The sequence below is a fragment of the Haliaeetus albicilla genome, chromosome 22, assembly GCF_947461875.1.
Source record: "Haliaeetus albicilla chromosome 22, bHalAlb1.1, whole genome shotgun sequence".
NCBI lineage: Eukaryota > Metazoa > Chordata > Aves > Accipitriformes > Accipitridae > Haliaeetus > Haliaeetus albicilla.
This window is the reverse complement of record NC_091504.1, coordinates 18,019,599-18,047,507: the sequence shown is the minus strand read 5'-3', so window position 1 is coordinate 18,047,507 and position 27,909 is coordinate 18,019,599. Positions and strand designations below refer to the sequence as shown.

Here is a 27,909-nt window from a genome sequence, read left to right as displayed (position 1 = left end):
CTATTTCAAAGCATTTAAGTTACCATAGTGTTTCACACTTTCAAGTATTAGCAAATTGGTCATAACACTTTACCTTTGATACCAGTCAGGGAAGTAGGATTACCCGATTTCAGAGCTAGGGAAAGATAGAAGTACAGAGAATGAAAGCTCCTGTTCTTAGACGTGTCCCTCTGTTCTTAACATGTTGCTCTACATATTATTATTAATCTGCTCCCAAGGAAACTGTAATGAATTTCTATTCCTAACTACAGGAATATACTCCAGGAATTATACGGAGTGAAAATGAGAGAACAACATTCAAGAGTATATCCAAGGAGGATGCTTTGAAATCTTTCCAACTATCATCCGAAGCATCTTCTGCAGCCTGATGATGCCACTCTTTTCAGAAGAGTGACAGTAAAAGTCTCACAAAAACTGAAGTCAAACACAATTCTGTTTTTTAAATGTTGGTTTATTTTCCAAAAGTCCAGAAGTTCCCAAATTCGCTGTCTGATTTCCACAATTCCAGTGCAAACTAGTAATCCTTACTATCCTACCCTGAAATCACAGGGATCAAACAGAACGTATTTGCTCTTGGAATATCAAGAATCTCATTATAGTCATACATTGGGTACAAAATTGTAAAGGCAGTTAAGGAGAAAAGTTTGCTGGAAGAATTGTGTTACAGTTACCTTCCCCAGTGCTTCTAAATCTCTTTGCCCACTTAGCCTCTCACTCCCTGCCTTGCAAATAAAGATAAACTGTAGCTTTGTTCATCATTTTAGTCAATGTAGAAGATACCACCCAATATTCTCAATAACAATAGCTGAGTGTATGTGTGGAAGCAAATGCTTTTATTAGCAATAGAAACTGCTAATAAATAAAACCACTTCTAGGCTCATACATGCATCCAGGAATGGAAACACATTGTATTTAATATTAAATTCTGGTCCCTTTCAAAACTTAAAACTACCTTGGCTACTCTGTCACCTATGAATTGCGACCCCTCTGCTCCATCTTTCAGTGCAGGCTTTTTACATACCTCATGTTTCTTTATTTCATCTTGTGATATGACACTTTCACTTGAAGACAACCATGAGCAAGTGTAAAGTTCAGCTGCCTCAGAAATGTCATCGTTTATGTCTGCACCAATTATACTTCTGTATGTGCACTAATAAAAAGTAAACACAAGAAGAATTTTATGTTCAGTACACTTTAAATCAAGATTTTCTTTTGGTCTTGGAAAATCTGACTATTTTAACTGGACCATTTCACTGTGCAACTGCATTAATGCTTGCAGTGATGCAAGGGAATGGGTTCTGTAGGATGGGAACAATTGGCCAGAGAATGGGAAGTCGTGTCCAGTGGCACTACGGGCTTACAGAGACTGTGAAATTAGGTCTTTGTGAATGCTCTTTGAACTAATAAAAATACTTTCATCTTGTGCACAATTCCAAATAACAATTCTAATTCATGCCTTCAACTACTCTGTGCATCTAAATTGCACCACTGTCACAGGCAGCATCTTACAACCTACAAAATCCTTATTCAAGAGTTTAGCGAAAAGAAAAGAGCATAGCTTAATTGCTGAGAAACAGCAAGTCTTGCTACATACAACTGCAATGCCATTTTTACAGGGCAATTTTAGACATTCGACTTTAAAGTAGGAGAGGCACATCTTCCACCAGTCAACCAATTTGTCAATTTCCCACCAGGAGACTTGCAAGTACTTTATGTGTATTTATAGGTATCTAGGAAAATGCGCAAATGTGCTAAAACTATCTATACTGATGTTACAATCTAAGGTAGCAACAAAGAGAAAAAGCAGAAGGACCCAATCAAATGACTGTTTATGCAAAAAGAGGAAATTGCTTTCTATGTTCAGGAAACGTAGAACATTTGCAGGGCCTGACTTCACCCTCTAAGTAGACATTAACTGGTCTGCATCAACTTTACCTGGGACAGAGAATATTCTGGGTACAGAGACATATTTGTGGTTCCCTTGGAGAGGCGCTCGAGTCTACTTCTCTTCCGATTATCACGAGCTACTTGCTCTTTAATCATATCACTGGTAACATACACCAATGCACAATCAAGAAGAGCTTCAACAAATTCAAGAAAAACCAACTAGAGTAAAATAAACACAGTAATTAATTCTTTTTGCAAAAAATCCTTTCAAGAAAAACCAACTAGAGTAAAATAAACACAGTAATTAATTCTTTTTGCAAAAAATCCTTTCATTAACAGGCATATGTACCTGAGCAACCAAAGAACTCAAACACAATTGTTTGTAAAGCCTAGCTGGCCTCACTTACCTAGTCAAACATCCCTTCTTCTGAAGAAAAATTGAAAACAGCCAAAGCTCAAAAAATTCAGGAGGTGATATACTGTGTTATACCTTACAGAAGTCATACTGAAATAAAATACTGCATAGATTTTTTGCTGTCTCTGGAGCTATGAGAAATTTCTCTAACAAATAACACGCAACTATTGCTATTACCTTAACATTTAATTGCACATGATGCTTCCAGAAACACCAAGAATGGGTGTATAATGAATCCCTTAGTAAGACTTACACTGTGTGTTCAGTTTATCAGATACTGTTTAAAGCAATAAATTTGATTATGTCATTTAGCATCGCTGAGTAAGAGCTAATTCTTTAAGGGTGAAGATCCTCTATAGCAGGCCAGCTGTCAGGCAGCACAAGTGTCTTCTATAGTCACTACTGGACCTCACTGAGGTGGCAGCACTTCACATGTCCCTAATCAGGTTTCTTGGAACACCAGATTTTCAGGATCAGCAGGTTCACATCTTAATTATTGACCTATCTTAACATTTCCAGTGCGTGCCTCAGCAGCTGGAACCGCTGAGATTCATCCCTGTATAATCGCCGTATACACATATTGTCAGGTAACTGCCCCACAGACAGAACTATTACTAGCAGCAGTCTCCTGGAAATGGTATTTCACCCTCTGGGTTACGGCACTCTTAAGGAACTATCTGTATGGTCGGGTATGCTGAGACTGTACTAAGAAGGGTAACATAAGAAAAACATAGAAGTACGTGAGCTAAACTAGAAGATATAGGCAGAACAAAGGAAGACAAAAATAGAGGCTCAAGTTTGCACTCTTTATTTTTTTGGAATAAATTAATTATTTTTCCTCCTGTTCTAGCAGATAGGACAGTATTTGCAGCATTTTTTTAAAAGGAATGTTAATTGTTCCTGTAGCAATGAACCATGATATGTTTTTTCATACACACCTCTGGCTCCAGGTTGGTACTACTGCTATCATGTAGAGAGGGACCATCTTTGACAAGTATTTCCACAAGTTTTGAAGCAGTTAATTGTTTGCTGAGAAGTTTAAAATCCTGGGTAAGAGTAAGAGTAAATATGTTAATAGCACTTAAGGCATTCCTACATGGACTTAATCTAACTCCCTTTAAAGCCTGTATCAAAATTTCTAGTGCTTTCAAATTTTATTTCCACGTACATAATTAATGACAGAGTGAAATTCTGGCCTTACTGAAGTCGATGGGAATTTTCCCTAGACTGCAATAACAGTGTTAAGAAAGAACTCGTGAAAGCTTATAAATAAATAAAAAAAAAAAATTACAATTTTGCCATCTGATATTTTTATTAATTTTTTTCATGAAAAAAAGTCTTGCATTTAAACAGTGACAGTGACTCAAAAGCCAGTCGTATCAATGGGAATTGTTCCCTAGCTTCAGTGTAATCTTGATCTGTCCCCAAATTACTGAATTTTAGTAAGAATCGCATGTTCATCTTGCAGTATATTAAATTAATACATTATTAAAATGGTTTACTGTGTTATTTCAAAAGCTGTCTGTCTGAGTTCTACCAGTAAGACATTTTCGTACATACATTTTACAGGATGGGGGCGGGGAAGCTAGCAAAAATATTTATATTTGCTTAAAACACATTTGTCTAATATTTGATTATTTGAAATGATCAAATACAAAATCAGAATTCAATCCTGCAAAAGTACATAAATAATTCCTACAGAACAACTGTCCCTTTAATGTTTGTTGGACAGTTTGTACAGATAAGATAGCTCCTACCTTTTAAACTTTTCAACTGTGCAGAAGCCACAGGGAGTTATTTTAAAATGGTCACATAAACTGACAAATAAAGCACATCTAATCACACAAAATGAAAAAAAAAATTAGATTATTACATTCAACATCCAAAGGAAGTGCCTCATTTTCATCGTGGGTTCAAATGGAGGTCTGGTACTCGGTCTACAAAAAGCTCTGTATATTTCCCAACATTTGTCAATGTAGCTCATGGCAAAAACTGTACATCGTTCTTCAGAAAATAAGACACCTTTAAAAATTAATGGGGAAAAAATAACTGTTACAATAAAACTGTGATGTACGTGGTACTAATTGATGAATTCTGCACAACACAAAAGAAATACCATTACTTACCTTGGATACAACAGGCGGTGGGAATAACATTCCTGGACATCATTTCTAAGAAACACTTATGCAGATAAGGACCCTTCTCCCTACAGTTGAAACAAAAATACTCTTGTCTGGGAAAACTCAAACTGATTACACTGAAATAAATTTCACTAAAAGATGAAACTTACTTGTGGCCTTCATGATAGATATGAAATGCTAGACGAATAAGGTAAGACAAAAATGTTCTGAACAGTAAAGTCTCATGTGGACAATGTATCTCCTCAAGTGGTGTTTTATCACCTAAAAAATTTTAAAAATAAGTGTCTATTGCTATCATGTACATTAAAATGCTTACAGGCATACTGACTTGTCAGACTTTTTTATCCTCTCCACCTCTACCTATCACAGTGTTAACACACTCCTGGAAGAATCAGACCAGACACAGCATCCCTTCCAAACAAGCAGGTCAAGGGAGAACCATCCACCTATAGCTGAACCTTATGAAATTCTCTGGTTCTAGAAATGCATTCACTCAGCATATAGGAATGAAAGGGGAAGCAAAGTTGGAGTTAAGCCCTTCAGATACTAGGGACAATGCAGTGCACCCCACTGCAGGTCTAAATGGAATTGATTGATTAACTGGCTCTATGGAAGAAAAAAAACATACTACATGCAAGCCAAAGTTAAGAGCACTGGAAAAAAAAAAAAAAAAAAGAAAAATATTTTTCTTCTACTTCTTCTCAGATCTCTTAAAACTACATGTAATAGTAATGACAAGACCAGGGGTGAATACAATACTTGAACAGATGGCTCTCTAGAACAATTTTTAAAGTGGTATTTCAATTTTGCATTTTCTCACCTAAGCACCTGAAGTGCTTGGAGAAGTGGATCCACTGAGAACTCACAGCCACAGAGGTACTCACTCAGGGCTACTTAACTACCAGAGCTGAGCTGTCAGTAGAACCTGCCACTCCAACTCTCCACAGCTTACTATTAAAATTCCTAGATTCTACACCCCAATCAACAGAAATACAAACCGCTCAATATCCGATCCATTTCGGCAAGAGTTATGTTGGAGTGATGAAACTGGCAGTCCTTCAGAAATCTCCAAAACTGGAGCTTAGTCATGAGGAAGGTGTTGTCAAGAGAATGATAACAGCCTAAGCCACTGTAGAAGGTGTAAACTCTTCTCAGTTCTGTAATATGCCTCAACACAGCAAATTCTACCTAAATAAAGCAGGATATGTTTTCAGCATTGTCTCACATCAAGTAGGGATCAGCTTGTATTGATCCTGTAACTGGGCATATAATGCTTTTGATCTTCTAACTCTGAAAAGCATATTCCTGGTTAAGTGTTCATGACGGCATTACTCAAATGTAGTTATAATACATATTTTCTGGTGACTGATAAAAATACATTAGTCTCTGTCAGCAGACAAACCTCACCGTAGCTAAAGGTAATTGCTGAATGCCCTTCCAGATACGTTAATGTCTTTTTTATTGACTCCTAGTGGAAGCTCAGGAAGAGGCAATACTGTCTATTAATTCTTTTTGCTTTTCTGTTTTCATGGCCTTCAGATTTTTAAAAAATTCTTTAATGGAAAGAGTTACTTTAATACAAATAAACCAGAAATAAATATTATGAAACACACTGCAGAGGAAAACTGAAAATATCAAACAGTAGACTCTTACTTGTTTCAGTTCTTCATGTCTTTCTTCCCTTGGCAACAAGTCAAGCAGTGAAGATATATCCAACTCAATATCTGATCCCAGAATAGAAGTATTTTCTAAACCATTAACGATAGCGATATTTTCTACCATGCAAATAAAATAAATTAGAACAAACTAAAGTGAAGTTAAAAAAAAATATATATACACACATACAGAAGGAAAATAAAACACACATTATTCCTTCTTATCTTACTGACTTCGAACTGAGAATGATAGACTCCTTTATAGTGAGGAGTAGAGATTTCATTATCAACAGCATAACAACTGAAGAGTAATTTTGTCAACTCCAACCCCTAATCAAAAGGAAATGCAGGTATTACGTAAGTTATGAAACTTTCAGACAACATTGTTCCAAAAGCATTACAAGATGTAGTGTGGATGTGTCCCTCAGTGTCACGCACAGGAAACAACAAGCATGGGAACAAAAGTCATTAATTATTAAGACAATGCCCATCTTTATCAAAGTTCTTTGAAGAAATATGTCTGGCTCTTGAGTAAGTACAAATAGCTTCACATTATAGTAAAAAGGAACAAAAACCCGTGAACTGAGTAAAATTTGTTTTCTTAAGCTGCTTACCAGTGCCAAAATTACTTCCTGTGCAAATGGCATTCAGCTCTTTTGCACTCATTGCATCCACTTGAAAAGCAGGATATTCTACTATATGATCATCTGTGAACTCTCCTTCATAAACATGACCATTCTTGAAGACAAACTTGCCCTATAGACAGATCAATTTGATTAATTTCAATATAAATATAAATCAAAGATCAGAAAAAAATAACACTAATGCTCTCAATCAAATTTCCTTTTAAGAATCTTGGCTAAAATGCAATATATGAGAGAAAATAAAGCAAAATAATTTTTCCTACCCTCCTTACTAAAGTAATTTGTCATCTGTTAATTAGAGTACACTGCTGGGATGAAGAATTGCCTAGATATCTGATTGATTTTGAAATGTATTTTCAGGAAAAAACATTTCCCACCCCCCCATACAGAAAGACTGTTTGCAATCCTTAGTTTGCATATGTGGCACTTCGCTCACAATTTTTTTAAAACAGTATGTTAATGTGTGAACATCTCTGTGCACGGATAGCTTGAAATCCATTAGCTCACAGTGTAAGAGTGAAATACTGACCAACCACTGCAAAAATCAAGATGCATCTATTGCACTGAAAATCTCCACAGTAAAACTTATTTCTTTATAGACATAATACACATCTAACCAGAGAATCAAATCTGTGGCCCAGCAAGGTCCTGGGAAGGACTCCTACTGCTTTCAGTGGACTCTGTCCTTTATGTTGGGATTCCATCCACAATGCAAATTGGATGTAGTTTTCCGTACAGAAATCTAGAGATACACTGTACTGAGCAGAACAGTCTCTTCTGGTGTTGTGTGCGGTTTTGCCTTACTCTACTTGTCAATACTCACCTTGCCATGTTTCTTATTACAAACCCATTCACCATCGTACACTGCTCCACTGGCATACACGAACTTCCCATGTCCATGTCGTTCCCCATTTACAAAATCACCTATGTATTCATTCCTTAAAGGATACTGAGATCCAGGCATTCTCTTCAAAAACCATACGTGGGTGCCATATCCATGCTGAAAAAAAATTGTGTGTTTAAAAAAGAATGTCACCAGAAGAGCTGCTATTGCTACAGGTTCAGACTTGTAAAAAGGAAAACCACCTAGGCATCTTTAAGAGTCACTGTTGGCAAATCTCTCAAATAAGAGCACCCAGTTGACAGCTGTAGTACTTCAAACCATTCATAAAACTATATTCTACAAAGGTGCATGGCAGAAGCGCTCAGAGGATACACTGAATCAACACATACTTCAGCAAGCTCTTCCAACAGGATTCCTAAAGACATCGTTCCTGCCTGAAGCCTTCTGACTGTAATGCTGAACAGCCAGGTGAGGAACACCATGCCAGACACAGTGCCACCGTGTTCCAGAAGCTAGACTCCTTGACAATTTTATGCAGAGTGAAAAGACAGAGGAAGTAGCTCACATTCTTTTTCCAACAGAATTATAAATGGCAGGAACAGAAAATGCCAGAAATCTTCTCCTTCCATCATAAAACTTTTACAAGAGGGAACAGTGTGGTATAATATTTCACAGGTGACACAGAAGCAAATTGCCCCATATACTCACTTCTGAAATCACATCTCAAGCTAAGTATAGTCACAAACATTTAACTTTTTAAACTTTTTTTTATGGAAAAGCTTTTTATTTTCTATTAGATAATTAAATTATGATTTTTTTAAGACTAAGTCAAAACCTTTTTAAAAATTTGAGTATTGCTAACCTGAGAATCAACTTAAAATAAACAGCACTCCTCTACTGTCTCAACTGGCAGAAAATCATACAAAACTCCTTCGATATTGCACAAAACTCCCTATCTAGTTTTACTAGAGTAATGGACAGATGCTGAACTAAAGAGGTTGCTGGGGAAGAAATTAATACCTGTATGCCATACACCCACTGTCCCATATACTCTTGATTAGCTGTCAACCATCTCATTCTTCCTTTTCCATGACGTACATTTTTCTCCCACTGACCTTCATAGATATTTCCAGACTTATAGCTACAAGAAAACAATAAAAGTTAATGACTCATTCATACTAAATTCTGAGTGGATCTTAAGAAAGCAAGGTTTATGCAAAACCTCATTGTTAATAAGTTTAGCACTTATTAACAATAAATATTAGCATTACTTTGAAAGTTGGCTGACTGTGACATGGATACAGAGGTTTAACTGTACCCACTGTTTACCTCCTCTTTTTAACTTACAAATCACTGTAAAAATATTAACCAGTTCTTTTTTTCCAAAGAGTCTTTGCCATATCAAAATTTCTTTTATATATAATTCCATAAATAATTCATTTATTAATGAAAGCAGCTCCATCTGTTCAAATTAATCAAGTTTATTTGTGTTTAAGTGTTGTTTTGTGGTTTACCAAGGCTGATTTTGGATTTTGTCTTTAGACATTCTTTTCTGGGAATACTCAGTAGAAATATACCAACATAAAAATATAAAGTTATAGAGAAGGTCTATTTTATTATTTTAAAGGACTTTGTACAATTATTTATCCCACTGCAGAAAGTACATGCTACTATGAAATGGTAGCATTTGTATCCATTTTAAACAACAGGAGAAACTGTATGATAACACCCGTAAAAAACAAACAAACAAACAAAAAAAACCCCAACAAAAATCCAAAACCCAGTAAGAACAAGTGCTATCACATTTACCATCTCATTCCCCATCCTTCTTTGACATTATTTATCCAGTCGCCTGAATACCAAGAGGTATGTTCCTGATCATAATACATGGTACCCTGAAACAAACAGTATAGTCAATTTAAATACCTAAATATTCTTCTACATTAATAAAACATCACATACAAATCATATAACACACATGTAATTACACTCTTACTTAGAGTCACTTTGAGACACTGTACTGAAAGCAACTGAAGTGATAAAATTAAATAAAAAAGCAACCTCTTTTGATGAATATTAGTTAAGACCTTAAAAAAGACCAAGTGTTCAAAAAAACCCATATTACATTACATCAAAGTCCACGTTTCTCAAACCACTTGGAAATACTTTCAGAGAGCTAATTTTGGCAATTTAATCACAGTAGTCACTCTGAGGTAATCAGTTTTCTGGCCCATTCAGAATTCAACTTCCAACAGTAGTTCTACAGCATTAATTGTTCTGTCTTTCTCTGTCTGATAGCTTCCTCTCAGAACAAACTGGTCAGACCATTGCACTGGTGACCATCCACAGCAGCCTGTGTGATTTTAATGTCTCATTAGTGACAGAGAACAAAACCACATGTGATTAGAATGGATTTTCCTCATAGGCTGAGTATTGGTCTTCAAAATGTCAGGCCCAGAAGACTGTCTCAATCTGGATGCACAAAACGGAGACAGATAAAAGCACTACTTGCCTTTGAAAAGTTGGACCTAGGTGTTACTTACACTAGATAAGGCAGTCTTAATTGTAATTATCAAACTTGGTCAGCTTAACACATTTGGGAGGTGGGATCACTTTGTCATTACTGGGAAGCTAATTGTTCTGTCATTGTTATGTGGCTACTGATGCAGTTGTCAGTTTTGACTTTGTCATCATCTGCTCAGAACAGCATAAAGAACAAACCACATAATAGGCCAATTACTCTTTTAGGATACCACTCATCCCTTTTACAACAAACAAGGTCCCACCTCAATTGTTTTAATTAGCATTCACAACTTCAGAAAAGATCCTTAGAAAAAACAAATCTCTACATAGCATAAGACCATGCAACAGCACAAAACATTTTTGCAAAATGTTTGCACAAAGAGTGCTTGCTGTTCTAGAAGGTAGTCACCCAAGACCACGCTCTCATTTGGTGTTCTTACTTACCTTTCCATGTCTTTTGCCTTTACACCAATAGCCAATGTAAGAAACAGGACAAGTACCGCTCCTGAAAAATCCAAATCCGTGCCTAACTCCATTCTTTATTGATCCTTCATAAATGCTGCCATCGTTCCATGTATAACGGCCATTAAACATCTGCACATTCTTAACAAATGTTCCCTAAAAGATTAAATTACAACATCTAAAAAACTAGATGTCACTGTTCCCCAACTATCTGGGAGAACTCAGGCTTGTGACTGAAATCACTGCCATAGTTCTGCCTTTGCCACCCATACTGTACCAATTACTGCAACTTACTTGCCTTGAATTTGCACATCTAATTGGCTGTAATTGTGTTCAGTTTTAAGTAAAATTGCACTTTACCTCATACTTCACTCCATCAGTCCATGTGTAAGTCCCTTGTCCATGCATAAGCCCTTCAGAAAACATGCCCTTCAAAATGAAGAGAACGGCATCGTTTGCAAATTTATTCTTAACGCAACTGAAGTCTACAGTGACTGTCATTCTTCTGAAATCTTACATGTTAATTCCCCTCCAACTACTAGTTTCAAATTAAGACTTTCAATGCCAGAAACCAACAGAGCTTTCAATGCTTACACATTTTGAGTGCTCAACCTCCACCTACGTTAAAAGAGCAAGCCTGCCTGTTCTAGAGAAAGAACTTGATCCACTACTACTTTGGCTTTACATTTATACACTCACCTTATATGTATTTCCCCCCTCAAAATATGCAAATCCTTCACCCTCATACAATCCGTGGACTTTTTCACCTTCATAGCTACAAGGAAAACAAACTAAAGATGAAGATTTCAGGTCACTGCCAGTAGACCTAAATCACAGCAGACATGTAATAAATTACCTTTGATTTGCCATGGTCCACACATAGGCCAGTTGTTGCATCTTGTGTACAAAAACAAGCTACAACAAAATTTCCAACTTTTTGCACCTTCCTTGTAATATTTCACGTAATTTTTGTATTGCCTCAGACCCATATTTCTTTCAATTAAGAAAACAAATGACATCGGTAGCTTACAACCAGGCAAACCTGGTCAGTACGTGAAACATTACATATAGCCCCCCTGAACTACAAAAGGATTTGGTTAACACTGCCATTCACTTGTTTCCTCAGTTTAGGATATTCTTAAGGGATATGAGCAGCACCAAACATTAAAAGGCAGCAACAACAGAACACTAAATAGCTACATTTTCTTCACCAACTGTCTGTATACTTAGTCAAAACTTCACCGTAGGTGAACAAGCTAAAAGAATGAGGCTTCTGGCAGGCAGAGCGTGCCAGCAACACTCTAGGATGCAAGAAGGCAGTAGAATTCCACATGTATCAGTCTCGTAAGGTGTGATGGCTACTAGGTCTGAATAGTCCAATTCACTGCCTCAAATCAAGAGTCAAATCTGTGTTTGTATGGCACTGGGTATACTAGAGATACTTAAAGAAGAATTCATGACTTCACTGATGTATTTGTAACAAGCATACCTTTTCACAATAACTTGAGTAAGAATAGGCTCCTCATAGTATTGAGGAACATCTTGGACTGGAGGTTCCTCTACCACCTCTGGTTCTTTATCCGTTATCACTGGATTTGCCTGTGTTTCTTCCACTCCATTCATTAAGGTCTGCAAATCCGTCAGCTTTGTTGAACTACTCTCAGCTGTAGTATCTTGTGCAGGGATAGGAGGACGTACAGATTTTTCTGCTTTCTTGCCATTTTTCTTCTTATCCTTTGCCATAACTACTGTATTGTCTCAATGTTTATTTTCTTTCAGAACGTTTACTGTCTCATGTAAAGATTTTTTCCCCCATAATCTATTTGATTAAAAAAACCCCAACGAAACAGTGAACTACATGAAAAGTTATTAATCTTAATTATTATACATGCACATATTTTAAGTTATTTCTGTATTAACAGTTCCTCAAGACAATGGTTTCAGCTTGTGGTAGGCAGACTGCAAGGCTAATTCACCGCCTGTGAATTACCTCTAAGAGGTCTATCGAAACCACGACAACAAAAGTTGTCAGTAGATTTACTTTTGCTACATGGAGGTCTCCATCTTTACTAGGAGATTTTTAGGTGTCTAGATTTAATCACGTGGAAAAGTTGAATACCATTTCTCAAAGACGGGAGTATGGTGAGTTTCTTGAAAGTCACAGCTGCACTAGTATTATTGATTTAACCTGCTTGTGTTCTGAGCTGCAGATTGAACAACACAGAATAATCACCACAGCTTATAAAGTTATTTTGCCAGTTAAGAACTACTTGAAGGTTACAGGGCTACTTGAACAGCTGTAATCACAGTTCCCACTCATTTCACAGACTGATCATCACTGCTTTGGAACACAACAAGAATCAAACGCCCGTGCTGCAGTGGCGGGGGCTGACAGGGACATCCTCAAGCAACCGCCATGTTCTCACCACTGCTTGCTTCCAGCCAACGCCTCGTTCCACTCAGGCAATTACAATACCAGATCAACGGCGCGACGGGCCCGAGTGGGACAGCGAGAGACGGCGAGGGCAGCCCGGTGCTGGAAGCCCTTCCCGCCAGACCCGGAGCCCCCACCCGCTGCCCCAGGCCGCCGCCACCGCCCGGCGCCTCACAACCGCCGCCGCGCAGCCGCAGCGCGGCGATGGCCGCCGTAACCATACCAACCGCACCGCGGCACCCCGCCGCTCCCCGTCGGGGACGGCGCCGAGCCCGCCCTCCCGCCGGCGAGGGACAGCCCCGCCGGGGGTCAGTCCCGCGGCGGGTCCCCTCCGCAGTGCCCGGGACGCCCCACGCTGCGTTCAGGGCAGCCACCACCTCCCCGCTGCCCCGCGGAGGGCAGCGCGCCAGTAGGCAGCCTAGCCCGGCCCTGAGGAGAGCCTGTCCTTGCGTTAAGTGCGGCGGTTAACTCTGCCTTACGCAGGACGAGAGGGAAACGGCCTTGTCTGGGTTCGTTTTAACACGCAGAGACCGCGGCTGCAGAACAGCGGGTAGCAGGCGGGGCACATGTTCCACGCAGAACACAGACAATTTATTCGCGGTACTTGGCCCGTTCCCACTCACGGTGACAGACGACGCGTGTACGGCTTCTGCCGACGCCCGCCACGCCAGCCGCGGAGCCGAGAGAAGGGTCCGGTGCTGCTGTGTGCACCAGAGGAACAGCAGCAGCACCACAGCCACCCTGCGCCGTGAGCGGTGCACGGAGGCGCTAAGGAAAAGGCACCAACACACACAAAGATTTCCTAGGTCAAATCTTGCTCCTACAGCGGTGGAAGAGCTTAGCTACTTGCTTTAAGGGGTTTCTGATTCAAAAAGACCATTTCCTAACCATTTTGGTGCTACTGAGAGAGAATTTGGACTGACCTGATTGGCAGTGCCTGGTGAGACAGCTTTTTACCCTTCACTCTCAGAAAAGGAATCCCTGTTCTTGAAAAAAATGTTTGGAATATGGATGGGAACAATGGTAACTAAAAGTAAGTAAGCCAGATGAATTATTCTACTCAAGCCTTAAACACAAATACCAGTAAGTTAATCATTAAAGGCAATATTAATGCTTGAAGGAATCATCTAATGAAACCCAGCTTTAGTATAAGGTAAAAAATGTATTTTCACTTGTATATCATTTACATTTTCTTTAAAATTACCATATACAGGATGTAGAAACATAGAAAGTTAAATGTTTGTTTTATGGCATTACTAGAGACAAATTCACATTCCACTTAAGAATCAGTGTACTTACTATAAATGAGGTTCACCTACTCTTGATCTTTATATATAAACATTTATATTTATTTTTTAAAAGTCTTGATTGCAAAAATAAGTAACACATTGAGTAAATTGCAATAAAAGAAACATTATTTACACATGAATTCCAGTAGGTTGATATTGTTGACTTGATAGGAATAACAATGAAACCCTGCTGAATGCCTTTAAGTGCTATTGTTTTCAAATTTGAAGACCGGCTAAAATTTTTTTACTCAAAATAAGAGTCATGATAAAAGCTCAAAACATCACCGACAATTAAAATAGGAAATGTTAATAAACAGAAATCGACTTATTCTGGTGAAATCAAGTCTAAACTGACTATGTGTCTCATAGTAGGCCTTCCATGGGGGCAGTTCCAGGGATGCTCAATCTCACCCATATGTGTGACCAGTTTTCTCATTTCCTGCACATTCAGCGCAGTTCCAATCATCACCTGCAAGTAAAAGCAAAAAACCCCAATTATTATTTTCTTCCTCCATAATGACAACCGACACAGATAAGAGCAGTACTTTGGCTACTAGAGCAAATACACCGTGCAAGGCATTAAAAGCACAAAGACCTACAAAATGAACAGAAGAGCAAACACGGGTAAGTATGTTCATAAGTGCACTAGTCTGCAACAAAATAAAAAACTACCAGATATTTTTCCCAAGTTACACCAGAAAAAACCACAAGGAACAAAACAAAGGATATTAGCTGTTGACACTCAATAGTAAATAAACTTCCCCTGCAATATATATAGATACAGCCACCTGTAATACAACAGAAAATACAGTATTTATTTGAAAACAAGCATCAAGTGCTGTACTTACAGACTTTCTGCAAGCTCGAGAAGCAAACATCTGTCTGACCCTGGAGGGCCTACACATGACTCCAGGGCAGTCACTTAACATGAAGATCAGCTCATCTATGTCTTGTGGACCAAAAGTCCAGTTTTTGCTTGTTGGCAGCGATATTAGTTTAACTCTTTGAGTTACAGGAGCTGAAAGATTTGTAGTAATTAATGAAAAAAGAGCATTACAGGAAATTACCACTTCTTGAGAGAAGAACTGAGAAACTACTTTGGTACATTAATAGGATGTAACCTGCATATATGCAAACGTTTAGTCTTTTGATGGATGTTATTAACTAACCATAGTGATAACTATGTCAGATATCCTTTCAACATTAACAAAAAAAATTGCCTGTAAACTTGAAAGCAGATAGACCTAATTTCTGACAAACCCTTCAATTTCAAAGAACAAATGGTTTATGAAGCTATTTTGAAATTATGTGATTACAAAATAATTAAGGATTTTTTGTTGGTACGAGATTGAGAATTAATAACATTTTACGCAAAAATTGGAGACTCTGGAATGAAGAATATGGAAAAAGTCTGTAGTGACTTCCCAAATAGCAAAGTGGTAACACACAGCACTTTCATTATTCTTGCTGTGTAAGGAAAACAGTAAGGACCTTGCAGGTTAGGCAATGCACTCAAGAGTACACAGCAAGTCAATGCTAAAGCTGTAAGGAAAACCAAAGAACATTATTTACCAATGGTATCTATTAATTAATAAAATTACTAGATTTATCATTTCGCTGCATCTAACCCTGCTGCGACCTGCAAGTGTACCAGTATAACACATCCAGAAAATACACATCCAGCCACATAGTCAAACAGTGACTCCAAAGAGTCTTCAGAAACTTCTATAGAAGGCTGGTGAGATACTCTACAATGTTCTGTTAAATAGTGCAAAGAGACCACAGAATCATAAGTCTTAAAAACCAAACAAACCACACACCATAATACATATTATTTTGAAGTTTCTGATAATCTACCCAAAGAGATTTTTACATAATAAATGAGATGAAACTGTTGAACTTCTTTTACTTCCAGTAATTCTGGCCCAAACTCACCATTTTCATCTATGACAAAATCAAACCCATTTTTTCTGAATATTTCCACATTTTCAATCAATACAGTTTCATTTACAGCTGTTAAATTGAGATTCTGAGGCCTGAAAGAGAGAGAAAAATATGGTATTGCATAGGCACATAGTGCAGACCACTTAAGTTTCAGAAGCAATGTAGAGATACTAATACAGAGCTCTCTATTAAAACATTTCACTTTGCTTTGTTAAAAAAAGAAAAACTCACTACTGAACACATTACTTCCAAGTTTACTCTGCACAGTTAAATCGGTTGGGCAGCACTCCCTGTTGCAACAGCAGTCTCCGATATCCTCACTGTATGACTGTGCTTCCAAAACTGTGGGTTGCCATGTAAGCCCACTGTGAAATCTGTTTGACCGCTGACTTACTGCATAGCTATGACTGTATCTGTGGAATTTATTTTTCTTGTGAAGAGTAACTCTTTGATACACAGGATATGAAACCAACTTTTGTCTTAGGTGTTTTGAATGTGTGAAATGCTACATAAGTATAATCATAGACATCCTTCTGAAACACTTAATGAAACTTACAAATTATTATTGTTAAAACACTGGAAATACTTACGCTATCAGCTTCTGACCTTGAAGAACAGTGTGTTGTTGTAACATCTCAAAGTTGTACTTCTCATCGGTAGCATGTTGGTCAATTATGAAAAGATCAGAATTCAACTTTGTTATTATAAACCCTAAATTGAACTGGCCAATGATTTCCATTTTTGCAAACATTTCTTTACTGTATATAGAAAATATAAACAGATTATAAATTACACCTCATCAGTTATCACGCTAGACTGTAAAACTTAAAAACATCTTTTTCTCCCTTGCAGAACACACTTTACATCAAAAATTTACATCTCATTTAAGCAGGATATGAACGTGAAAAAGTACAGTTATCTGCATCTGCCACTGACTGATGAGGTCATTTCTGGCAGAATACAATCCATCATTAAGACAGGACTCATTCAAGATTCTCCCATTTTAAATATAGCCACTGGTGATAATAAAATTAGAAATGGGCAGTATGGTGATAGTCCAACTGAATAACACTGAAGGCAGCATCCCAGTTTTGAAGTAAGGCAGCTAACATATTTGCCTTCTTTTCGGAATTAGAAGGCTTTCCTAACACTGTTTTTAATCCAAAATTAACAAGACATGCACTTTTATTGTCCGGTGACCACTTGAATGGAACTTATTTTCACAGCTATGTCCCACCAAATTCCAAATTCACATTAGGGAGAAATAGGAGTTATGGTGTCTTTTCAGAGCGTTCTCATCCATCATGAAATTTGGTGTTCCTCTGACTACACTGCAAATTACAAGTCTGAACCAAGCCAAATCTATGATGTCTGTGGCCTTTTTAGTGTCTTTTTCCATAGCCCATTTGCACTTAGTTCAAAAGGCTGCTCTGTCAGGTAAAATAACTTGTCAAATGGACATTTTAATGGCGTAAGTTAAATAAAAGATATATCCAAAACTAACCAGTAGATATAAGCCTCTTGCCCATCCCCCAAGACAGGTCTTATATTCTTCCCTAACTATTTTTATTAACTGATGAATACAATATGTTAAGAAGGTGAAAATACCTGATCTCTTTTCTTAATTCATCTTCTGCTACTTTATTTTCTCCAGGACTAATTTTTGCTTTAAATCTTCTGTAATTTTGTGTTTCTGTTCTTTTCTGTTGTTGCTGTATTACATTTTTTACCTTTTCTACCAAGACCTTCATTGAGAATTCAAGTGGCACAGTTTTCTTTTTAACTTCCACCAGTACATCAACACTTGGCATATAGTTCCCAGTATTCTTCACTTCAGGACATTTACCTGCCTTGAAGTCATCTGCTTCAGTTCTAAAGCTCCTGCTTTTAAAACATTTTAGTCTTGGGGAAGAACTATTGGCTTCTTGAGAAAACTTATTTTGATTAGTCCAGTCATTCACTTGATTTAACTTATGTTCAGCGCCCAAGACCTGAACATCACGTTCCAATGATTTCTCACTACATCCAACAGTTTTAAGACATTCATTTTGAAATTGGTCTTCTGAGCTACAGAATTCTTCTTCAGGAGGATTAATTACACTTTCTGTACTGATGCAGCTCCCAGCTTCTGGTGTACTACATGCGGCATCTGACTCAGAAGTGCTACAGAATCCAGAATCTGCATTATCTTCTAATTTTCTCAGATATCTGCGTGGAACTGACATCTTTGAGTCCATCTTATGACAGCTCTCAGACTCGTTACTCAAGACTGCCTTGTGAGTCTTTACAGTACTCAAAGTGGTATCAAGTGACATTTGTCTAGAGGAGCTGTGCTGCTGTTTTACCTTTTTAGGGCTTTGAAAATTACTCTCTGTCAGTTGATGGAGGGAGAACGACTCCCTTAATCTGGCAAGAGTCATTATTCTTTTTCCTTCACCACTTGGATTTTCAGTCTCAGAGTCAGGCAGCATTTCTACCTGAGGCTTTTCTGTCTCTTCAGGAAGTGTCTTCTTCAAGTTGCCTATTAAAACCAGAATAAAGAATATTTCAAGATTCTAAGTTAGCTGGAAACATTAAATGACATGCTTTGGTAAAGGGAATCAAAAGAGAGGTAGAAAAATAGCAAACTCCTCAAAGGAGCCCTTAAGCTTCAGACAAGCATTTACATCTTTAAAAAACTTAACAGTACTTCTGTGAATGAATTTGTAATTTCTTTTTAAACTGGAACAGCAATTAGTCCACTCAGCATGTTTATTTTTATTATTATAAAACTTTAATGACTGACAATGAAAAGTGAATTGCTCTTACACTTTAATGGTCACTATAAAAGGCCACTGACAAGGTGTTAAGGAGATGACAGAATAGATACTTGTAATGTATGCGATTTGTAGATAATTAGAGGACTTCAGCCTCACAGACTGTCAGTCCGACACATATTTTACTAAAGATGAATTTAAAATAACAGTAAGAATCAGGCTACAACTGATTCTATGTTAGTAAAAAAGGAAATTAGAAGTTCTGTTGAAAGCAATGAGGAGGGTAAAGTGGTGTTAACCCAGAAAAGCAAATTTGAAAGATTATACAGTCACAAGAGAATCAGCAATTTCTGTAGTTATCATAAAAGAATAAAAATTCAACAAACTTGTACTCAAATTTCAGATTTCATTTATGAGACCTTAATCATTCTTTCTCAAGGACATTTAAATAAAGGAAACAACAGATCTCTTCCAATATCTTGGGAGAAATCTTTTTCAAGCATTATCGATTAATTTTGTTTTAACTTTTTCCCCATAAAGTTGACTGTAAATCATGTTGTGCTGGCATGCATAATTTCCATAACAATCACTTAGTAACTTAGGGTCCTCCTTTATTATATGATGTCAATAATCTTTCAATGTAAGCAATACATGAAAAATCTGCCCTGAAAGGTATATCAATTTGCAGCCAGGTATTTTCTTCCATTTCCTCTTTGAGTTCTTAAAAACACATTTTTCCATTTTCAATTCTCTACCATGTATCAAACAAAACTTTCACATTTTGTGTCCTACCTGCAACGTCCAAAAGTTTGTGATTGACATTCAGTTTGTTAACATCACTACCAAACATCTCCATCAGAGAAGTTTTTAAAATTGCTAATAAAAGCTTTTCCTCCTGAAGTAAAATTTGCCTTTTGTCTGGAGTTACATTGATGTCAACACACTCTAAAGAAAAAAGAAAAACAACCGCATTATAGGTGAAAAATAAATTAAAAAAATTCCACCCTTGGATCAAAGTTTTCTGCCCTTTCACCCTCCATTTTTATTTCACAGGACTAAAACCAAAGCTACAGTTAATATTCACAGTATGTCTGCAAATTAAACTTTCAACTGTCTCAACACTCCAGCAAATAAAACAGAAGCTAATTCTGTGCAATAACATGATACAAGTTTTCTTGTTTTTAAGCTAACCAAAAGATAGCCTTTTTCTCATTACTTGAGGTAAGAAGTTACTTCTGAGTACAAAAAAACGTGGAGGGGAAAAAGGTGGAACCACAGCTAGACCCTATCTCTCCCTCACCAAATGTAGGTCAAAAAAAGGCCACAGTACAGGAAGTCATACAGATAAAAATTACAATATTCTCTAAATAAATACAATTTATTCCTCAATGAAGTTATCGCCTTTACTGAAGTTACTGAAAATTACTTGTAACTTACCAGAATCTACACAAATGTTAAGGACAACAAATGGATACTGGTGTTTATTGTATAAGTGATAAACTTCATTCACAAGTTTGACAACCTGCAGAGAAGGTGAAAAAACAATAAATGTCAATACCATTATCTTCTATTTCCCACCAGTATGTGTTATTCAACCCCCTTCAAAACAACTAATATACTAAATCATGTCTTGGATGATTGAGCTTTTCTTCACACAAACAGATATAACGAAGACAAAAACTTGAGACACAGGAAATTCCAGCATCAAGCCACAAATATACGCATCAGCTACTAATCCAGTGGTTTTCAGAGGACATTGAACAAGTCAGCACTGGTGACATTAGAAAAATAAAAACCTCACCTTTGCTGGATCACATGGACGTTGGTTGATAAAGAAAAACTGTCTGTCTGTTGTACTCCTCCCAACACCATGATCACAACGAGAAATGAAGCCTGTAATACTGTTTGTTAATAATAATATAACAGTAAGGTAAAATGGAGGAGCAAAGCAAAAATAATTTTTCTGACTCTGAGCATATTTAATGGAAGAGTATTTTATAAGGGGCTAAAAGAAACACTATTATACAGCATCAATAAATACATATATGTATTTCCTCTCCCAATTCCTTATCTGACAAAGGCTAGATGTTCAGTGCCAAAAAAGCATCAGACAATTGAAAAAGTAGCTCGCTCTGATTTCAGAAGAGGTGGCATTTGTAATTTTTCTGCTCTGAAGGCAGAAGAAGAGAGGTCAGTTGTGAACTGTCATTGGTCAGATATCGATGCATGTGTTTGCCAATCTCGTGTAGTGAGAGATAAAAAAGTACGCTTTCTTAAAGTGAAGGGTTATTTATTTACACAAACTGATTCACATTCATCTTATATCATTTCTCAGTAACACTACTGAAGAAATACTGGTATAAACAATGGATACAATTAATCTGTCCAATTACTCAGAGCACTGACAAAGGTGACATTCAGGAGAAGATTACAGTAATATATAACTAACTAGGACAAGGAATAGTGGTTTTGCTTTTCCCACTCATCATAAATCAAGTGATGGTCTTTCCCAAACTGTATACTAATATCTACTATGCTGTTCTTAGTTATTTTTAATACAATTAACCACCACTTTTTTTTTTTTACATTTTGGGTTATGGTAAAATGCCACTGGCAACAGTGGTTTGTACTTTTCTAATTACCTGTAAAGATTTTGTGGCATGTCAGTAGTGTTGAGTCCATATTCTTCACAAACAGCTTCATTAGCAGGTAGCTGAACAAAAGGAAGGAGGCTCTGTAACTAAAAAAAAAGAGAGAAGGGAGTGAAACATTAAACTTGTATAGATTTTCTCCTTTTATTTTACTGTTGTTAGCCTTATAATCTGTTTGATAAAATGGTGGGTTTTTTCAAGTTTGCTGACCAAGTCAAATACTTAAAATACCCAAACGTACTAGAAGACAGTAGCACTGCTTACTGAGAAACAGAAACAATACCTTAATGAATGGCTGTTCTCATCCTTTGATACCACTACTTTTGCCTTAGTTATTTCACAGCCCCTTACTTTAAAATGTACACAGACAGAACAACAAAATGATTGACACAATTTGGACTCTCCAGCTACATACATATGATCTAATCAAGTTCTATGCAAAAACAAAAGGCAAAAAGAATAATATAAGTTTCTTTTGAAAGAAGAAGTTATTTGAATCACAAGCTGCCTAAGTACAGGTATGTTTATCACAAACATTTTCCCAGTCATGCCACTATTATTTTTCTGTCATTAGAGCATCTTCTACTGGTTTTACATTTAAGTATTTGATATTATATATGCAGGCTATAAACTAAAGATTCTATTCAGATATGCTGGTCTTGGCTGGGATGGAGTTAATTTTCTTCACAGTAGCTAGTATGGGGCTATGTTTTGGATTTGTGCTGAAAACAGTGTTGATAGCACAGGGATGTTTTAGTTACTGCTGAGCTGCGCTTATACAGAGCCAAGGCCTTTTCTGCTCCTCACCCCACCCCACCAGCGAGGAAACTGGGGGGGCACAAGCAGTTGGGAGTGGACACAGCTGGGACAGCTGACCCCAAATGACCAAAGGGAAATTCCAGACTGTATGATGTCATGCTCATCATATAAAGCTGGGGAAAGAAGGAGGAAGGGGAGGATGTTTGGAGTGATGGCATTTGTCTTCCCAAGTAACCGTTCGGTGCAATGGAGCCCTGCTTTCCTGGAGATGGCTGAACACCTGCCTGCCGATGGGAAGCGGCAAATGAATTCCTTGTTTTGCTTTGCTTGAGTGTGTGGCTTTTGCTTTACCTATTAAACTGTCTTTATCGCAGCCCATGAGTTTTCTCACTTTTATTCTTCCGATTCTCTCCTCCATCTCACTGTAAGGGAGGTGAGTGAGCGGCTGCATGGTGCTTATTTGCTAGCTGGGGTTAAACCACATCAGACAACACTGAATTTTCAGCTATGCTTGTTGCTATGTGGCAAGACAAAGTTACATCTTTCATCTAGTCTTTCAGCCACAGCATGAATGGCTTTGAAATCTCTATATGGGCACTGTGAAGGGAGGAAGTGCTTATCACAACTAGCAGCTGTCAACCACTCAATATTCCTGATGGTTGTAATATACGGTTGTAGGAAGGATGTTTTTACGCTTTTTTTGGTCTTTGCTTTCTTCTAGAGGATAACAACTATTTTTGTAGCTATTATTTAGAAAGCGTCACAGTCCATACCTCTACAAGGGCTGACTGCAATCCCATTAACGGTTAACCTTTAGGTTAACCAGAACACTAATGAAACTTAGTTTCACAGGAAGAGGTTGAAAAAGCTAGAAACACCTCAGTTTTCTGTTCCCCGATTAGACTTTCACAACACAACATTTTTATGATTTTTTTTTAAATTGCTTGTTCTTGTGACATATAGACCTTGGTGCCCATACTGTTTTTTGAAAGCACAAACCTCCAGAGGCTTGCTGGCATAACAGCTCATAAACTGGATTCAGAGAGATATTAAGCAGTAACCCTTTCTCCTAAATAATTTCTCTTCCTTCAAAACATGTCTAAGCAGATTTAGAAACTTCAGGGGAATCCGTGGAGGCTGAACTGTTTCTCCTTTTTCAACCTGTAGGTTGTGCTAGAAGCCAGCACATGCTCCATCCTCTTACGGTTTTTTAAGGTTTCCCATACCCCCTCTATTTATTAGATACTAAAAATCTCTCTATTCAGCTATATTATCTTTCTTTTCAATAACAAAAGTAATACCTGTTTTTGCCCAAACACTGCTCCAATATTTTCCTTTAAACTAGGACTTCCAGTAGTTGATACCACAGAGCTTTTTTTCCCTTGGCCAACTTGATTAGTGCAGTTAATCCGCACTCCTTTTGAAACAATACAGTATGCCTGCAATACCTGGACCATTTTTGCATATTCCTATTAAAGAAAAAAGAAAGTTCACATTTATATGAAATGTCTCTTTTAAAAACAAAAATTTATAAACAAAACATTCAATATTTGCAGGTAACACAAAAAGGGGGTGGTGGTAATATTTCTTTAAATCTTTACAAACTAAATAAAAAAAAAAAGAAAAATAGCATACTTAAAAACAAACTGCATGTTTACAAGATTGATATTTAGACATAACACAGCAGTCCCTGATTTTAAAATACACAACAGTGATCATGATATTGGTTCTTTTCAAAATCTGAAAATTTGAGAATGTACCTCTAAAACCAACTATTGCAAAACAGAAGAGGAAAGCATACAGGAAGACTGTTGTCTTATTTGATGAAGATATAAGACAGGCACAAAATAGTCTGACATAATCAATGTATTCTACAGAGAATGGAGTATCATTCAGCAGTGCATAAATTCTGGGGTATGACACTCCTTTGAAATAATAATTTCTGATCTAACCTACCTTTTTAATGTTTCTTTGAAATTCCTTATGCCGCACCGGCAAAGTATAAAATAACTGCTGTATGTTAACAGTTGTTCCTTGTTGTCGTGGAAAAGGAGTTTTTTGAGTAATTTTACCATTGTGATCAAATACCAAACGAGTCCCAACCTTTGCAGACTTATGACAGGTAAAAATGGTAACATCACTAATGGAGGGAAAGAGGCAACAGAATTACTTACAGCACTGCATTTTCTTATCCATTCCTCATGACCTAATCAGGCATAGAAACTACATCAATACTATTAATTTAATTAAAATTAACTCTTCACCACAAACAACTAAAAACATACCTGAAGAGTAGTGTAATATTTTCCTAGCTACAACGCAAACATTTTTATTTGTGTCCCTTTCATTCTTCTCCTATAAAATGCAATGTTAAAGTCTGGTTTTGTCGCACACTACATTCCTCATATTAATACCTAACAGCTGAATATTCCTGATGCACAGAACCGTGTACAAAAGCTGTGCCATTTCAAATGTATAGTTTGTCTGGGAGGAGTTTAAATACAGTTTTAACGAGTTACAGCCTAGCAAACACAGCACTTAGATATTATAGTGCTTCACGTCAGAGGATCAAACACTTATGCAAACAGACAGTTCCATCCTGCAAAGATTTGCATACTTAAGTAACGCTACATTTTATACATAAAAGGACAAATCAGACACTTAGAATCATAGAATAATTTCACATGCTTAGATTCATAGAATAAATTTGGATGGAAAGGACTCAGGAAGTCATGCAACCTACTGCTCAAAATTGACTTAACATTAAGGAACTAGAAGTTTCCAAAGCCTCATTTTATCAATAATGGTAAACTGAAAAGTCAGTTTCGGTTATTTTGGTGCATATAGTAACTTTCAACTAATAAGAAGTTTAATATTTATACCTTAATGCACACAGTGAACTCAGAGCTTCACCTCGAAACCCAAATGTTTCAACATGTATTAGATCAGAAAAATCTTGTATCTTTGATGTATAATGTTTCAGAGCTGGAAAAAGATATTTAAAATACATATTTCACTTTAAAGTGACACTGGTCTATGCAAGTAGATTTTTGCATGCGTATCAAGAAGCAAAAAAACTTCTGTACTATTCATTGTATTTTACATAGTTATTAGAGACAAAATAATTAAATACCTAATGTTTCCTTTCTCCTTTTCCTATAAGCAAGATCTCTTTAAAATCCTTAGATACAACCGTTAGTCCATACTTACACCCAAAATTCACACAGCATTATTGGTATACGCATTACAAGATGCCTTGGAGCAGTACACAGTAGCTGCCTCTGCTACTGATGTACCTGTCCCAGATTTCGCCCTGCAAGAAAATGACTGCAGTGCTGTGCTGTGCATGGTATATAGTGGACAGGTATAAGAGCCTATTCCACTACAACCACAGCTGAGGAGGACTCAATCTACACAATCAGTGCAGCACTAGTCACCAGGTAACTGAGTTAGGAGCAGCACTCCTGAACTTTCACTGTCCTGCAACAGTACGAGAAAGAGTTTCTGATGTAACATATACACATACTGTGAACACACAAAGTTACTGAGTAATAACCTACGGTGAAAGCGATCCCTACTCATTGTATGGAAAAAAAAAAGAAGTGGGTATTTCTGTTGCAGTGGCTAGTTACATTTATCATACAGTACTGTTTCTGCTCTCATTTGTGCAATTTAAAATTAGCAAATGGAAAATCTGACAGTCGGGCATGCAATGGCAGTTCACTTTCAGCAAATATTCAAGGTTATAATTCACCTCTCAAAAGCAGTCACTTTCACAAAGCTTGACTCCTTCAACAATGACTGATGACTCAACACGAATGAGTCTAAATGAACATTTATAGGAGTTTCTCTTCTATAATTATTTCTGTTCTTTGTTGCACTTAAATAAGCAGTCAAATCAAAGACTACTGCTGAGCTACAAAAACTATAACCACAATAGCACTACAGAAGTCCAGCGTAGTTTTGCCCAAGTCTTGCAGGTCATGCATTATGTAAAAGATAAGTATCTGATAGAAATTATTAACTTTGGAAATTTGTTAAAAAAACCAAACAAGTAGCTTTCTCACTGAAAATATGCTTTCAAAATGTCCAAATATAAATCATGAAATAGGTTCAACTTACTCAAGCCTTCAAAGTTTTCCTCTTCCACTCCATCTCCATTATCTGAAACCTCTATCAGTTCTGCTCCATGATCTTTAAGTTTTATATCTACAAAATTGAGTAATAAAGCCTTTTAATTCTGTACATTCATACACAGCATTCAGCATTTATTTTGTCCTACAAAGTAACTTTACCAGATAACAGTTTCCTATGTAAAGTTTGAACAACAAAAAAATCCTCATAGCTGTCAAAAGCTCGGGCAATCTAACGCAAGCCAGTCTGTACTTGCAGATAGTTGATCTTCATTGCACTTTTGCCTGAACAGTTATAAGAGCTATCATCCTGGCAACTCTGGAAACTGCAACCCTGCCTTGAGCCTCTGCTAGCTTGAGGCCACTGGCTAGCAGAGCCTAATCACCACTGCTGTATAGGCCACGTACCTTATTTAGTGGCAAAAAGGGCTACAAATAAAGTAACCGACAAAATCACGTGCTTCTAGGAGCTCAGCTGGAGCCTGTCAATCAAAATGCTTTATTTATCCGAGATGTAAAATCACTGCAAAGATGCTCGACCGAAATAGAAAGTATTTGCACAGATTTGTTAAAATGCACTCTGTTCTAACAGAGGAAATAGAAGTACTTTAGAAGTCTATGAAATTTTACGACGTTACGATGAGAAGGTTACCGATGTTGGTAGCTCCAGCATCCAGGCTGTTTTCCACCAACTCTTTCACGGCAGTACCAAGATTCAGCACAACCTGTCCGGAACAGATCCGATGAACGGACTTACGGTCGATGGGCTTGATGGCTTTGGCAGGCTGCAGGCTTGAAAGAGAGGAGGGAAAAGAAAAAACATGGTAGCGCAAAGCGGGCGGTCAAGGCTCGCCGCGCCTCGCTCGTCCGTTCCTCTCAAGCGAGGGCAACCGGCACCCACGGCCGAGGCGAGGGGGGAAAACACCGATACCCCGGGGCGGCCGCATCCAATTGCGGAGCGTCCGAGAAGCCCCACAGGCCTCCCCGAGCAAGCCGGGAGGGGAGGCGGGAACCGAGAAGCCGGCGGCGACGGAGGAGGCCGCGACCGCGCCAGCGGCCAGGGCACGGCCCACCGCGGGGGAGCGAGGCCCCGAGCCTCCCGTGAGGAGAGGCGGCCTGGGAGGGGAGGGGAGGGAAGACGGGAGAAGAGGGGTGCGACCCGCAGCGCCGCGGGCCGGGCCGCGCCCCGCTCCAGCCCGCCGCAGGGCAGGCGCTCACCCGGGCGCCGCCGCCTCCATCGGGACCCAGCGGGCCGGGCCGTCCTCGCCTCAGGATCCCCGCCCCGCAGGCTCCGCCCCCGCTCAGTCATTGGCCGCTGGAGAAAAGAGCCCGCCAGTGTCAAACAAAATCCCGACTCCCTTGGCACCAACTG

At 38.0% G+C, this 27,909-nt stretch overlaps 2 protein-coding genes across 10 annotated transcripts in view; both read right to left on the bottom strand.

Moving 5' to 3' along the window:
• The window catches only part of LOC104312819 (radial spoke head 10 homolog B2), a 31,205-nt gene extending 18,019 nt beyond the window's left edge, over window positions 1-13,186 (bottom strand). For 4 of the 9 annotated variants that reach the window (XR_011329334.1, XM_069810148.1, XM_069810150.1 and 1 more), the window contains exons 1-16: window positions 12,061-13,186; window positions 11,271-11,346; window positions 10,932-11,000; window positions 10,554-10,727; window positions 9,396-9,481; window positions 8,607-8,727; window positions 7,566-7,742; window positions 6,713-6,854; window positions 6,097-6,218; window positions 5,442-5,631; window positions 4,593-4,704; window positions 4,429-4,508; window positions 4,176-4,324; window positions 3,241-3,348; window positions 1,936-2,106; window positions 1,022-1,150 (exon numbers count right to left, since the gene is read on the bottom strand). Coding sequence is in view for 7 of the 9 variants with exons in the window: in XM_069810148.1 (XP_069666249.1) it covers window positions 1,022-1,150; window positions 1,936-2,106; window positions 3,241-3,348; window positions 4,176-4,324; window positions 4,429-4,508; window positions 4,593-4,704; window positions 5,442-5,631; window positions 6,097-6,218; window positions 6,713-6,854; window positions 7,566-7,742; window positions 8,607-8,727; window positions 9,396-9,481; window positions 10,554-10,727; window positions 10,932-11,000; window positions 11,271-11,346; window positions 12,061-12,314 (2,160 nt within the window). In the remaining 2 variants the exon portion in view is untranslated. Of the gene's footprint in view, window positions 1-73; window positions 1,151-1,935; window positions 2,107-3,240; window positions 3,349-4,175; window positions 4,325-4,428; window positions 4,509-4,592; window positions 4,705-5,441; window positions 5,632-6,096; window positions 6,219-6,712; window positions 6,855-7,565; window positions 7,743-8,606; window positions 8,728-9,395; window positions 9,482-10,553; window positions 10,728-10,931; window positions 11,001-11,270; window positions 11,347-12,060 lie in introns of all 9 variants that reach the window. The other 5 variants (XR_011329335.1, XM_069810149.1, XM_009919221.2 and 2 more) reach the window with 5 other exon arrangements.
• An 857-nt stretch (window positions 13,187-14,043) lies between these two features.
• Window positions 14,044-27,846, bottom strand: PMS2 (PMS1 homolog 2, mismatch repair system component). Its single transcript, XM_069810142.1, is given in 16 exon segments — window positions 14,044-14,763; window positions 15,143-15,312; window positions 16,230-16,330; window positions 16,829-16,996; window positions 17,847-18,759; window positions 19,787-19,939; window positions 20,432-20,516; window positions 20,796-20,895; window positions 21,637-21,734; window positions 23,706-23,873; window positions 24,361-24,544; window positions 25,287-25,389; window positions 26,527-26,613; window positions 27,190-27,329; window positions 27,756-27,790; window positions 27,793-27,846. Coding segments are annotated over 16 exon segments (2,703 nt in total). The 3' UTR covers window positions 14,044-14,619.
• Between the last annotated feature and the right edge of the window lie 63 nt (window positions 27,847-27,909).